The sequence below is a fragment of a genome, unplaced genomic scaffold, assembly GCF_019419815.1.
Source record: "Pyrus x bretschneideri cultivar Hongxiangsu unplaced genomic scaffold, Pyrus_bretschneideri_v1 Contig23, whole genome shotgun sequence".
NCBI classification, from domain to species: domain Eukaryota; kingdom Viridiplantae; phylum Streptophyta; class Magnoliopsida; order Rosales; family Rosaceae; genus Pyrus; species Pyrus x bretschneideri.
In genome coordinates this window covers 3,287,855-3,302,275 of record NW_025999535.1, presented here as the reverse complement: position 1 = coordinate 3,302,275, position 14,421 = coordinate 3,287,855, and the positions used below count along the sequence as shown (strand labels likewise).

The window sequence follows — 14,421 nt, the reverse complement described above, 5'->3', positions numbered from 1 at the left end:
AAATAAATAAAAATTCATAATAATTAATGTACAAGTTAAAAAAATGTGAAAGAATATACAAACGCTCATGATTGCACCCTCTACACTTAGATAATAGTTATGTCGTTGTTTAGATTTTTTAACCTTCCAAACCCTCATGAATAGTTTTTTGTTTGACTGTAAAATTAATAATAATTAATATAGAAGTGTGAAAAATGTAAACAAAAAATATAAATCACTCGTAATGACAAACTTTATAACTTTCGTGAAGGGCTCAACTCTAAAATCCGACACCATAACAGATAAACCCTAGATTTATATTTAATCGTGGATTGTCATTTACACCCTATTCTTCTCACCATATTTGGTTTTTCAAATTTTCTTTTTTGAAAACATGATCTTTTTGCGGATGCAGAAAAATGAACAGTTCGGATCGCTAATATCACGTTCCGATGTTTACGCTTAACTAAAATATGAGTTGATATTATGTAGTTTCTAGAAAGTTTATAAACTTCTAGCAATATTTTCACTAACCGTTGGGCCTACTGTGTCTTCAATTATGAGTATGAATATCCAAATCCCTCATGTAATGAGGTTGATACAATGAGGAAATATTTTCAATCCTATTTTGCAGTGACAGCCATATTTAAATTGGGTCGTCATGGGCTAGCTGCTTCATATGCATGATGCATCTGCCCATGGTATTTATCCGGTCAACCCTGATCTAGATTTATTGAGAGAACATAAGGCCATCTCCAACCGAAAATTCTAAATATAGCTCCGTCCAGAATTATAGCCCTGCCAAATATTATTTTTAAATGAACAGTGTCAAACCATACTCATATATCATCTCCAACCATACTCATATATCATCTCCAACCAAAGGGGCTATATTTACTAGTTTTAAGTTTATACTTTAAATTTATGGTTAATTTAATTAAACTACATTTGAATGTTTTCAAATCTAACCGTTGAATTTGAATCAATTATTGCAACTGAGGATTTGGGCCCCAGAAAAAAGGGCCAAGAGGGGGCTAAATTTGGCTAGTCTAATGCCTATTTGGCCAAATAATGGTCTGGTACTTCATAGAATTATAGCCCAGTCTTCAGTTAAAGATGAGTTTTTGGATAAATCAGGTTATTTTTTGGTTTTTAGACTTTTAGCCCTCTTCATTAGAGATTGCCTAATTGAGAGATTGGCAAACTATTTGATTGATCATCAACAAAACTAAACTTAGCATTAAACGTACAAACTCATAAACCATTTTTACTTCCTCTATTGATATTCATTTTAATAGTGTAGAAATATTGTTGTAAAATGAATCAAAGAATGTAATTGTTATGTTTGAAATTAACAGTTCGCATGACCTTGTCTTTTTAGTCCTTGTAGATTTGATCAAGTTGATTTTCTTATTCATAATTACAGTACCAACATTAGATCACTTGCTTCAGCATAGAAACTGAAATCTTGTCATTTGTTTGCGATGAGAAGATTGCTTTACTTCGGAAAAAGAATAGAAAATATTGTATTTGCTTAGAAAATATTCTATTTGAAAACTTGTCATACATTACTTGGCAGCTAAGTTTTAATAATGCTATTTGAATGTTTTCGGGCCTAGTATATATAAAAAGTTGAGAGTGAATCTCACATTGGAAAAAGAATAGACATTGTATCTACTTATAAAGATTTGCGCTACTCTCCACCATATTAACAATTACTTTTATGGTGCAACCTCAACTTCTATCATAAAATAACCGAGATCCCCTTGTTAGCAAATGTGAATTGCTATAATTAAAAATGGTGGATTACATTGAGAGAATTTTACATTGATTAAAGGAGTGATGTCCTTATATAAACTTATAAGTAAGTTGAGCTACTTTCCATATTGCCAATTAATTTTATAATAGGCCCTCAACTTTCTTCGTTACTAAAAGTCATTATTTTGGTTCTCCACATTCTAATCCATAAAAAATCTCATCCTTTACGTATTGCAATGCACATTTATATTTTCTATGACATACAATCCGCTAGTTTTTTTTTTTTTTTTGTTAAATTTAATCATGTGCACTAATTCATGTGACCTAATTTTTCTCTCTTGGGGACATTCAGAGCATATTTAATGGAAGATGCAAAATTATTCGAAATGAGCATTTAAATTTAATTTTTTTTCCAAAAAACGTAAGCAAAATGTATTTACGTCTTTATTTTTAAGAGGGCTCCGCTAGTTTAAGAGAGAAAAAGAAATTGAAAGCTCTACATTTTTATCTTTGTATTAAAGATACTCCTACGGTCGTTCGGTTGGTTTTGTATATAAATATTTGTATTTAATTCACAACTAATGAACCTAATGAATGAAGATAATGGTGGGTATACTGTCTGCATATGAAAACATGAAAACGATAACGCGTTCTAGTCAAAACAATTATTCAAATGACGCGTACATAAAATAAAAACAATTTTATATGTGGTCGTCAATAGTAGCCTGGTCTTTGCGGACTATTCGCTGCATAACTTTCCAATAAACAAACTTTTCCAACAAGAAAAAATGCCATATATGGTTGGAAACAGAGGAGTGGGGGTCAGCTTTAAAAGGCGGCCTAAACTTTCAATTTTTTTCAAATTAATATCTCGGCCTTAAATTGTTAACTATTTAATATTTTAGGTAGTAATGCGAAAATTTTGAAAGATGGAGTCCCTTTTTGAAAGTGACCCAACCTTTTTTGGTGTCTTTTTCCAAGGGCAATTTAGGTAGAACATGACTTCTGTTCAAGTCCATGCAGGTCCTACGTACTCCCTCCCATCTTTCTGTTTGCTTTGCCTTTAAAACACTCATCTGATTTTCTTCTTCAGATGCCAAAGTTTGTTAAGAAAATAATGATGAATATGTTCTTCCCTCGACTTCTTCTTCATTCTCTTTTGGTGGTTTGCTTTGCAGCCCTTGCTTTCGGAGCTGCTCGATTGCCACAAGATGAAGGTAAGTTGTACATTTAACCTTAATATATATTTAATTACATGTCAAATTAGGTTGCCACAAGATGCGAATTTAATACCAAATTAGGTTGCTTATTGTGTGGCTTAACAGAATTCCCTCATCCCTTTAGGGTAAAATATATCATTGTACTAAAAAAAAATTGATTCTTCCTTGTTAATCACCTTAATTTGTTTCATCCTATAACTTTATAAACTTATTAATGGATAAAAACTTAAAATAATATATCAGTTTGGATTCATGATTCACATTTCTTGTTTACATATTATTTTTTTTTTTCTATATATGGTGTAACATCTATAGTACTAATTGCACAAATCTGTATATTTTGACTATATATATGCTCCATTTTATTCTTTGTAGTGCAAGCTTTAGCTGACATAGCAAAGACACTAGGGAAGACGGACTGGGATTTCAGCGTAGATCCATGCAGCGGCCAACTTCCATGGACTAATATATCGGCAGTCAGAGGATTTGAGAGTGCCGTCACCTGTAATTGCTCCTTTGACGACTCCACTGTCTGCCATGTTACCAGCATGTAAACCACTCTCTCTTTCTCTCTCTCTCTCTGATTATTTTTAAAAGATTACTCAAATTATTTGTAAATGATTACCTAAATCAAAAATCATATAATCATTAGATTAAGAGTGCTGATAGATCCATATCATTGTCCTATTTCTACACCTACAGTGTAATTTCATATATCATAAAAAAATTTAAAAAATTAAAACCGGCATGCTTCCTTAATTGCCACTACCCTAGTGCCCGCACTAGAATGGTAGAATCTCCTCCCATCTCCCATCAAATACCAAAGGGAGAATGGGGTGGTGTTTGTGGCTGGGGAGGGTGACAGATGATTGGGGACTTGATAGTCGTCAACCCATCGTGGATGATTTGGGAGGGTGATGGATTTATTTTTATTTTTGTTAGTTTTAGTTTTTCTTTATTCTCTTTTAGTTTGTTTAATTAAAATTATAACAAATATATAAATATGGAATTAAAAGCTTTTGCTAAAAGGATAAATATGTGATTAGCATTTTCATTAAAAGGTTGGTGGGAAAATAAGCAAATGTGATGGTTTTAGTAGCATTCTAGATTAAATGACGGTCAATTTCCTACTTTTTGGAAGCACCTTATATTTTTGTCGTCAAATTAAATTATATACCTTAAAGCATCCCCAAAAGGAGATCAAATTTTAGACATAAAATTTAAATTTGAAAGCTTATGTGGCACTTTTATCGTATTTAAAGTTTTGTTCTCTATCAGATATTTCAATTTAAACTATTATTTATTACATTATTTATTGTCAACAATTGTAACGGAATTGAAGTTGTTGTCAAATTTGAAAGTAACCACCTTTGCTGCAAATCAACGTCAAGTTAGATAAGAATTGACATTTCAGTTGGAAAACATAAGTATTGTCCTTGCATTTTTTTTTTTTTTTTTTTGTTATTTGCTGATATGGACTTTTTGACATCTATTTGGGAGATGTTTAGTGATTTCAAACTTATTTCGTGTTTTGCAAGGATAACTTACGAATGAAGATTTTAGGCTTAAATGTTAAATGGTCCATGTTTTTAACCAATCAATCGATTTAGTTCCCGTGTTTTCAGTTAAGCCAAATTAGTTCATGTGTTTTCAATTTAGGCAAATTAGTCCATGTGTTTATATTTATTTGCTAATTCAAGATAATTTTTTAAATGATGGTTACAAAGAACATGGGCCTAACTTCATCAGATGAGACATCACGTACCCTTCCCAAAATTGAAAGCCCTTCTTAATCGAGCGACTTCGACAGCCTTTGAATCTTACACCCGCTCCGCTCGGAGATAGAAAAGTCTGCTGAAAAGTCCATTAGACAATTTCTAGAAGAAGCTGATATGCAATCCCAAGAAACAAATATCCCATCGATGCTTTTCTTACAACCCATAACATATAATTAATTACTTACTGTATATTAAATATGCAAACCAGAGAGTCGATCAGCATCTCTGATCGCCGCTGCTTGGGGACATCTCTTATATTTTGGGAGTCCTGGTGCAATTTAATGAAAAGGTCATACATATAAAAAATGATTTTTTGAACAATATATTCATACAAAATTCAACAATTAATATTTAAACTTAATTGAAATCAGTATTTTATTTTTACTAATTGAATAATCTTCAATTTTTATAAAATTATGATTTAGGGTTTATCCATGAAAAAATGGAGCACGATTGAAAGAGAGATACATAAATGCACCTGTGTTTGTGGAAGAAAGTAAACACAAGCTTTTAAGAAAAGTGAAAAAAAGTAATACACAAGTTTTTTTTATTGCTAGAAAATGGGGGAGAGGCCTGATTTTTTAAAGCGTAACACTATAAAATTCTTCTAAGCCCATCTAAATTTTTAGGGGTGTGTTTAATTGAGATTTTGAAGGTTTTAAAAAGTTAAAAATTCATAGAGCTTGATGGAGTTTTAGTTGACTTTCATAAACTCCATGTGAATTCCTTCGATGCCTGATTTCTTAACATCTAAATTACACTAAAATTCTTCTAAATCCATTAAATTCCTTAATTTTTTAAAATACTTTAAAATCTATTTTTAAGGAATACACACATAGTTTTATGGACTACTTAAAATCATAATTGAATACATCCAAATGAACTTCTACGGAAGCAATTCTTAACAAGCTAAGTTGGTTAAAAGTTTTCGCCCTTACACCCCAAGTCCCGTGTTTGAATTCCCCTTGTGTAGTTTAAATGAGTTTAGTGTAAATTGTCCTATCACGTTGCCAAAAAGACAAATAATTCCAAACGGTTATTCAATTACAACTACTTTCTTTTTCAAATCCATTCTAGAAAAAAAATTCTCAGAACCCCTTCTTGTTCATTTGTGCCCGAAATTTATAGTGTTTTCCAGATTCCTCTATCTAAATTTCTAAAAATATTTTATGAACTAGCAACCGGTTCATTTGGAAGTGTCGCATCCCAATTCTATGCAGCTGTTTGATGCAGTTTTAAAAATGCAGAAATAATCTCTGCCACGCACACTTGCAGTGCAGTGGAAAGTGTGTAGAACTCATACTGCTGCTCTATGCTGTATGCGAGCATCATTCTTCCCTTGAAAACTTAGAAATATGTATCAACATAGTTATTAGTAACAAAAACCAGAAGCACACCTAACTGTTTGTGTAATTATACAAGTTGTATTCTTTCTAGGGACATTCACCATTCATCCTTTCCCCTTTGGTATTTTAGTGCTTTCTTTTCCTTATAGTCACATTAACGGTTCTTTGTTAATTTGTGTTCAAGCAGAGTTTTGAAAACTCAGGAGTTGCCAGGAACACTCCCACGAGAAATGGTCAGGCTCAAATATCTGCAAGAAATGTAAGAACTTGGAGTCATGCAAATGATCTGTTCTTTCACATCTAAGTTGCCTGTATGTCTGTTTGCAATGAGACAATGGCTAATTTCTTTCATTCTTCTTCAGCGACCTCACCCGGAACTACCTGAATGGTACCATCCCTCCAGAATGGGGCTCCCTTCGACTTGTCAACATGTACTATCTTTCTCGCTCTGCATCTATGCATATGTGATATTCTCATTGTATTAGAATATTTTTTTTTTTCAGTTTTCTTCAGCCATTTATTTCTTAAGCTATGAAGCTATTCCATGGGCGTTGTTCCTACTTCATATTTGTGTCCCTTCAGTGGTCATGAGCCATTTGAATCATAAAAACTGAATCTAATTGTGACATACGAGTTGTGTTGCAGCTCCCTTATTGGAAATCGTTTGACAGGTCCTATCCCAGTAGAGTTTGCAAACATCACCACCCTGAGGAGTTTGTGAGTGATGATTACACATTTTTTTATGGATATCCTTAGGGATCTTTCAAAATCAATGGATCAATGGAATTGATTTTGTTTTGTGTAGGGACCTCAGTTCCAACTTTCTCTCTGAACCTCTCCCTGAGGAGCTTGGGAATTTCCCACACATGGAAAGAATGTAAGATTGTCTTATTCAAATTTTACTGTGATTAAAATATTTTGGTTTGTTTGGATTTGCTTCTCTGTAGACAGATGCTGTATTTTTCACCAGTAAATCATCCACTTCCTAATTGTTATATCTGTTTTATTGTTAGGCTTCTTTCTTCAAACAAGTTCACTGGGTATTTGCCAGATTCATTTGCAAACCTTATCACATTAAAGGACTTGTAAGCTTCTGTTGTTCTTTTGTTCTTGAAGATTTCCTAAGCACCCAACTAAATTTTTTTCTGAATTCTGAGACTAATTGGAACTATTTCCCTTTTGCGAATCACTATGCAGTCGGATCGGTGACACGAACTTTTCTGGGGAGATACCTAAATTTATTGAGAAGTGGACAAATCTTGAAAAACTGTTGAGTGTTTTCCTTTTGGGTGTCATCTTTTCTGCTACTTGATTCTCAATATCATCACTAATTCAAATGTTATGACTTGTTAAAACAGTGTGATTCAGGGTAGTGGTTTGACGGGGAAAATTCCTGGCGGCATCTCTCTGTTGACAAGCTTAACTGACTTGTTAGTATATCTCGTATCTGTTTATAAGTACAGAACAATTAGCAATATAGTAGTTTCTGTTCATATCTCAATTTTGACATGCAGGAGAATTACTGACTTGATTGGACCTGAATTAAACTTCCCTCAGCTCGACAATATGAAAAACATGAGGACACTGTGAGTTAAGGCTTCCATGAAACACAATTTTTCTCCGTACATGAAATCTTTTTGCAACCTCAAAGTTTTGGTGTTTCTGTTACAGGATGTTGAGGAGTTGCAATATTATCGGAGGGCTACCTCCATATCTCGGGCAAATGCCTAAATTGAATACTTTGTAAGTAGAAACGTCTCTGTCCCTATTTTTACCGTCTTCAGATAAAAAAAATTTCTTCCAGATGTTATTATACTGACTAAGAGATTATTACAATGACTTGGACGATGTTGGAGGGACTTTATGTTTCTGTATTTATAAAACCATCTCAAAACCTTGGGGATAAAGCCAAAAAATTTTAAGTCATAACCCAACAATTCTGCTCTCCTAAGATCCTTGTTTTGAGAACATGTAAGGATTAAATATATATTAGCCACAAGATTATGTTAATTTAGATCCAAAGGCTTAAAATATTTGACAACTTAAAATAATGACCTTAAGGAGAGCAAGACTCCATAACCCAAAAACTACTTTTCTCCTCCAATTTTAGCCCAAGATTATTAAATAATGACTTTAGCCTAATTTTTTATTTTCGGTAACTTTTTTTAAAAAAATAAAATAAATTTTACGTGTATTATCCTAATTTATTTTTATGAACAATTTAATTTAAAAATATTCAAATTATGATAATTTATCATACAAATACATAGGTATTTATAATGTTTCAAGTGAAATTTGATTTAAATTATTTTAAACGTTAGATTTAATTTTCAGCCGTCCAATCTTTTTATTAATTTAAAGCTTACATTTTAAGTTTTATCCCATGGGATGGAGATGGTCTAAAAGAACAGCTTTTGGATGGCATTTCCCTCTCGGAGAGCATATCTAAACTGCATTTGCAATTTGTTGCAGAGACCTCAGCTATAATAAGCTGACCGGAGAAATTCCACCCAGCTTCGCTAGCCTAGCAAATGTGGATTATATGTAAGCAATTTGAATAACCAATCTAGTCTTTATCACACGAAATTCACGCAGACATTCTTCATGGTTTTGTACTTTTGTTACACCCCAGCCTGACAAGCTGGAAATTTATTTAATAACAATTTGACTTGCACAAAATTCAGGCAGAGGGTTTTGCCACACTGTAGTCTGACGAGCGGGAAGTGTTACTAATCACGCTTACTATAATTAAGGACTCACAGGTTAAGCTAGAACAACATATATGAAATCGAAGAGAGAGAATGAGAAATTTTAGGAGTTAACTTTTAGTTCTCATATTTTCCCTTTTCATCTAACAACATATATGAAATCGAAGAGAGAGAATGAGAAATTTTTACCTCTGGGTGTGTCGACTTGAAGATCACAGGTTTGATCTTTGGATCCGCTCGTGTGCAGCCTTAATCTCGCGAGATTGCTGGCGAGACTAAGAATGGCGAGAGAGGGAATCGACGGGGGATTTGAGGGAAATTACAGAGTGAAAAAAGGGAGGGATGGGAGGATTTGATGGATGGTTACAGAGAGAGAGAGTCGGGAGAGGAAAAGAGGGAATGAAAAGGGGATGGAAACGGACGGAAAAGTAGTCGGAGCAGAGCAATCCACGATGATTGACGCGTGGGCCCTCTTCCACTGTGCAAAGCGGTGGCAATTTCGTAAATAAATTGAAATTTCCAATCTGAACGGCAGTAAAGAGGCGGTGGCAGTTTTGTGAATAAAGTGAAATTCGGCTCAAGTCACTATTTATTTGTACACTGCAATTTCGCACTCTTCTTTAGACTAAAGTAATTTTTATCAGCACAGAAAGATTTTATTAAAATCTCATAATTTCATAATTTTTAACGGAAAGATTTTTTCTATGTTCATTATGTCTAGATTCTTAACTGGAAACTTGTTGACTGGACCCGTGCCTACTTGGTCGAAAAAAATCGTGTAAGCTTCTCTTCCAAATGCTACTCTTTAGTTACTTAGTATGGAATTTTATGCTGACCGGACTCATGCCTGCTTGGCGGATGGGCAATATGTAAGCTTTGCTTTCAAATGCTTCCCTCTAATAACTTAGTAAGGTATTTACGACGTCTACAATTAGAAATTTATGTTATCTACTACTCGAATTGATATAAAAAACGACGGTCAATCCATCTTATTTCCTACTCTTTAATTACTTAGTAAGCTATTTCTATTCGCATATCAAATCTGTAAATTAGTTTACATCGTAGCCGTTTTTGCGCAGTGATCTTTCATTTAACAACCTCACCATAGGGAACACAAGTTGTCAACCAAGGGTGGGCTTGTAAGAATTTCTTCATTAGCTTGAGTTTTGTTGTTTATGTCTGGTGGAACAAGCTTAACTTTTCAACTTGTGATTCTACAGGAACTTGTTTGACAGCAATAGTTCGTAAGTTTCAAATTAATCCTCGAAAAAGGATTCATCTATAAATTTAATTGGCATTCCAACTGTGTATTTCTTAGTTTTTTTGTTTTGTAACTTATTCACATTTATGATGTTATCTTGCTGACCTTTTTTTAAGGACCCTGCATTATTCTATGAGCAGAGGAGTTTCATGTTCCACAGCTGCAAAATGTCCAAAAAGTAAGTTGGGATCCCACATGTTGCTGCAAGATATATTTGTTCTGATGTTCTTTTGTTTGGGGGAGTGGGAGACCACTTGTAAGGCCATACTCTGTTATTTTTATCTTATGACCCACAACCACAAGCAGCTTTGCATTCATTCATCGTTCTTCCGAACATTCCCATGCAAAAGGGAATTATAAATGTTGCCATTCTTTTGAGTTCAAAAGTTGCTTCAGTGGCTGCTAATCTCTGTTTACTTTTTTTTTTGTAGCTATGTACTCCTCCTTTCATATTAATTGTGGTGGTAAAGAAGTAACCATTGAAAATACAACATATGAGGATGACACATTTTCTGCTGAAGCTTCATCATTTTACCAGAGCGGAACAAATTGGGCATTAAGCAGCACCGGTTACTTCCCTGATGATGACCAAATTACGGACATCTTTATAATGAATAATGTAACTAGACTCTCTATGGCCGATCCTCAACTGTACATGAACGCACGGGTTTCTCCCATCTCTCTAACTTACTTTGGGTTTTGTCTGCAAAATGGAATATACACCGTAAAACTCCATTTTGCAGAGTTAATGTTTAGAAGTGGAGACACATATAAAAGCCTGGGAAGGCGGGTATTTGATATTTACATTCAGGTAGAAAGCTACACTATCATTGTATTTTGATTGTTTAATTTTGGTCAGTTCAAATTTTTACTTTGACAATTATGAAATGTTAGGTAACTAAATTCGTAACGTTGCAGGATATCCAAGCACTGCAGAATTTCAATATTATGGATGACGCTAGAGTGTTTGGTAATCCAGTCATACAAAATTTTACCGCTAATGTAACTAATCATACCTTGAAGATCCATTTCAATTGGGCTGGCAAAGGGACGACAGGCATCCCTGTTAGAGGAGTCTATGGTCCTCTTATATCAGCTATTTCGGTGGAACCTGCAGGTAAGTTTACACCGCTCTGAACTTCTTACTGATATTTGTCCACCGCTGGGAGTTTTCAGCGCATCAAATATCATTTTAGGCATTAATATTTCAACACAATTTATAAGAGATCCGAATCTAGTTAGTTGTCACTTAATACTATGGTCTAGTGATATTCCTCTTCACATGTAAGTGAGAGGTCTTGGGTACGGATCTCCTGAATGGTGAGTTCACAACCGATTTATTGCCCACCCCTGTAGATATATCATTGTATAAGAAAAAGGTAAATAAATTAAAAAAGAGAAATCCGACTCTAGTTTAGCAGGGTTCTTCCTTTCTTCTTCTGTTTCTTTTCCTTGTTTGAGTCAAGAGTTTGAAGGAATCTTCTCTGTTCAACTTTCCTATCACAAAAATGCAACAAAATTCAAACTTGAGGGTATTTTAAGTAGTTACAGGAACTTATCCTTTTCACTGAAGGAGCCATAAAATATGACAGCAGAATTATGTCATTTACGATCCACTTGTGTTTGGGTTCTGCCAAATAGTTGAATCTTTTGTTTCTTCGTGCATTGGGTAGCTGGTTGGATAATGCACTTTCTTATCTATACATTTACATTTACTATCTTACAAAGATGGTCTTCTTTTTGCAGTCGACAATAGCTCAACAAAAAATGGAAGTAGCATATCACCTGGTGTAAATGGCGTATCTGTAGGTGCAGTGGTTGGAATTGTGGCCGGAGGAATCTTTATTATATTAGTGATACTTAGTGTTCTTTGGAGGAGAGGCTCCCTAGGACAACAAAAGACATTGGAGGATGGTATTTGCACTGTTCTTCTACTTGTCTCTTCTTTTTAGTAAATTAGGAAACAAAAAACACCCTAAAGCTATATATGTTTATGTTTATGTTGAAACCCATGATGCTCCTACAGTATATGTTTATGTTGAAACTCATGATGCAAGTGTGCAGCGAATAGCTTTACTTGTTAAATTCTAGGTCTTGAATCAGTCACGGTGCTCGCGGAACATTAAGAATAAGAAATGCTATCATTCTGAAAGTTCTTTTAGACACAATTTCTTATGTGAGTTTACTTCTTACACAGATTTAAAGGGTGTGGACCTGCAAACTGGTAAGTTTACCTTCAAGCAACTCAAAGCTGCCACAACCAACTTTGACAAAGCAAATAAGATTGGCGAAGGTGGTTTTGGTTCCGTTTATAAGGTATTCTTCTGAACCAATAATTTCATGTATATATTTCTTTCATATTTTTTAATTTGATTAATAATAGTCATCCTAATTAAAGTTAATTTCTCAAATGTAGGGCATTCTAGCAGATGGCACCATGATTGCTGTTAAGCAACTTTCTTCCAAATCAAAGCAAGGGAATCGTGAATTTGTGAATGAGATAGGCATGATTTCTGCTTTGCAACACCCTCATCTTGTTAGCCTCTACGGATGTTGTATTGAAGGAAATCAACTATTGCTTGTCTACGAGTACATGGAAAATAATAGCGTTGCTCATGCTTTGTTCGGTAACTATTGCTTTTGTGTGCCTACAGTTCATTTGGTTCATGCAGATGGGTATAATAAATCTTATGCACACAAATTATATATGTTGTTAGTTATGGCTAATTTTGATTAATTTGAAAAATTGAAGGGGCAGGAGAAAGTCGTTTGAAGTTGGATTGGCCAACAAGGCACAAGATCTGTGTTGGTATAGCGAGAGGTCTGGCTCACCTCCATGAGGAATCAAGATTGAAGGTCGTTCATAGAGATATAAAGGCAACTAATGTGTTGCTTGATAAAAATCTAAACCCAAAAATATCTGACTTTGGATTAGCCAAACTTGATGAAGAAGATAATACACATATTAGCACTCGTATTGCTGGAACTTTGTAAGTGTCTATGTTTTTACTTTGTTTACTTTTGTTTTGATTCTTTCGTCCCTAACCAAACGGAAAGTTTTCTACCTTACGAAAATTTCAACTTAACCAAGATCTTTGATGTTAAATAAACTTGAAGGCCAGATTTGTCATATAGCTATTGTATTGTTGTTAAACTTTCAATTAAAGTATAAAAACCCTCCTTTCTAAAGCTTGGTATTATTTTAGAATTATTTTAGCTAAATATGGGGGAAATGATTTCATGATTTTGCAGTGGCTATATGGCACCTGAATATGCAATGCGGGGTTATTTGACTGATAAAGCAGATGTTTATAGTTTTGGAATTCTTGTATTGGAGATTGTTAGTGGGAGGAACAACACAAGTTACCGAACAAAGGCAGAATGCTTTTATCTTCTTGATTGGGTAACTTGAATCTAACTGCATCCTAATTTAACTTCAAATTTTGTTGATGCTATTAACCCTAGATAGAAATCGACTTATATTCCGCGGGTAAAAGTTTTAATGATTATCCAAAATCAGGTCATCATACTATTGCTTCATTTGCTATTTATTTTGTCTATAACACCAAAATAAAAAATAAAAAAAAAGGTTATTAGTGTCCTTTACTATATATAGCTTATATATGTCAAGTTTCTCGAATCAATAAAGTTTCTTTCGTGTTTCTAGGCAACTCTCCTTAAAGCGCAAGGGAATTTGTTGGATCTAGTGGATCCACGGTTGGGTTCAAACTTCAACAAAAAAGAGATGATGGTTACAATCAACGTGGCTCTCCTTTGCTCTAGTGTCACTTCAGCAGTTAGGCCTACTATGTCTTCAGTTGTGAGCATGCTTGAAGGCAGAGTTGTTGTTCAGGAGCTAGTCTCAGATCCAAATCCCTCAAGTAATGAGATCGATGCGATGAGGAACCATTTTCAATCCTATTTAGAAGGGAGTGCAGGTGAGAGCCAGATACAAACCGAGTCAATTGAAGAGCCAAGGACTATTTCATATGCGTCTGGTCATGATCTTTATCCAGTCAATCCTGATTCGAACTACAGAGAGAACGTAAATAAGAGAAATTGGGAAACTGTCTGATTGATGATTATCAACATATTATTTTTGAAAGAAGGATAGTTATTTTTTTAAGAGTTTATAAATATTGGTGAAATAAGAATTAAAGAAGTTTCCAGCATAATAATTGTTAAGTGAGAAATCAACGGTTTCCATGAACTTGTCTTTTTAGTTCTTGTAATTTTGATAAAACTGATTTTCTTATTTTATAACTGCAATATTGGATCAACGTGCTTTAGCATAGAAACTGAAATATTTGGTCATTGTGTCCATGATAAGATTGCATTACAACGACATAATTTAAAACTAAACTTTTGTCA

At 34.1% G+C, this 14,421-nt stretch overlaps 1 protein-coding gene and 1 long non-coding RNA gene across 5 annotated transcripts; one reads left to right on the top strand and one right to left on the bottom strand.

Moving 5' to 3' along the window:
- The first annotated feature begins 2,743 nt into the window (after positions 1-2,743).
- On the top strand, positions 2,744-14,227 carry LOC125468025 (probable leucine-rich repeat receptor-like serine/threonine-protein kinase At3g14840). Of its 4 annotated transcripts, none has more exons than XM_009335735.3 (24): positions 2,744-2,954; positions 3,333-3,507; positions 6,269-6,340; positions 6,444-6,512; positions 6,727-6,798; positions 6,887-6,958; positions 7,095-7,166; positions 7,279-7,350; positions 7,440-7,511; positions 7,596-7,667; positions 7,753-7,824; positions 8,554-8,625; positions 9,511-9,567; positions 9,869-9,928; positions 10,010-10,033; positions 10,191-10,228; positions 10,482-10,861; positions 10,969-11,167; positions 11,797-11,964; positions 12,248-12,366; positions 12,467-12,677; positions 12,803-13,040; positions 13,303-13,453; positions 13,718-14,227. In XM_009335735.3, exons 1-24 carry the CDS (start codon positions 2,831-2,833, stop codon positions 14,123-14,125), a joined length of 3,069 nt encoding a protein of 1,022 aa, XP_009334010.3. In that variant the 5' UTR covers positions 2,744-2,830; the 3' UTR covers positions 14,126-14,227. The 4 variants fall into 4 exon arrangements, with proteins under 4 accessions (XP_009334010.3, XP_048441739.1, XP_048441742.1 ...); XM_048585782.1 differs by having other exon boundaries at positions 10,167-10,228; XM_048585785.1 differs by having other exon boundaries at positions 2,745-2,954; positions 6,753-6,798; positions 10,167-10,228; positions 13,718-14,226.
- Positions 4,626-10,149, bottom strand: LOC125478057. The gene is made up of 3 exons (XR_007258888.1): positions 8,979-10,149; positions 4,921-5,003; positions 4,626-4,808 (listed from the first exon to the last, which is right to left on the bottom strand). It is a non-coding gene; the product is annotated as an uncharacterized LOC125478057 (long non-coding RNA).
- Positions 14,228-14,421: the final 194 nt, after the last annotated feature.

Excerpts from the sequence above, each read along its gene's own strand:
- LOC125468025 (XM_048585782.1), top strand. The coding sequence starts at position 2,831 with ATGCCAAAGTTTGTTAAGAAAATAATGATGAATATGTTCTTCCCTCGA. Across the intron at positions 6,799-6,886 it reads ATCACCACCCTGAGGAGTTT|GGACCTCAGTTCCAACTTTC; the intron begins GTGAGTGATGAT and ends TGTTTTGTGTAG. Across the intron at positions 6,959-7,094 it reads TTCCCACACATGGAAAGAAT|GCTTCTTTCTTCAAACAAGT; the intron begins GTAAGATTGTCT and ends TTTTATTGTTAG.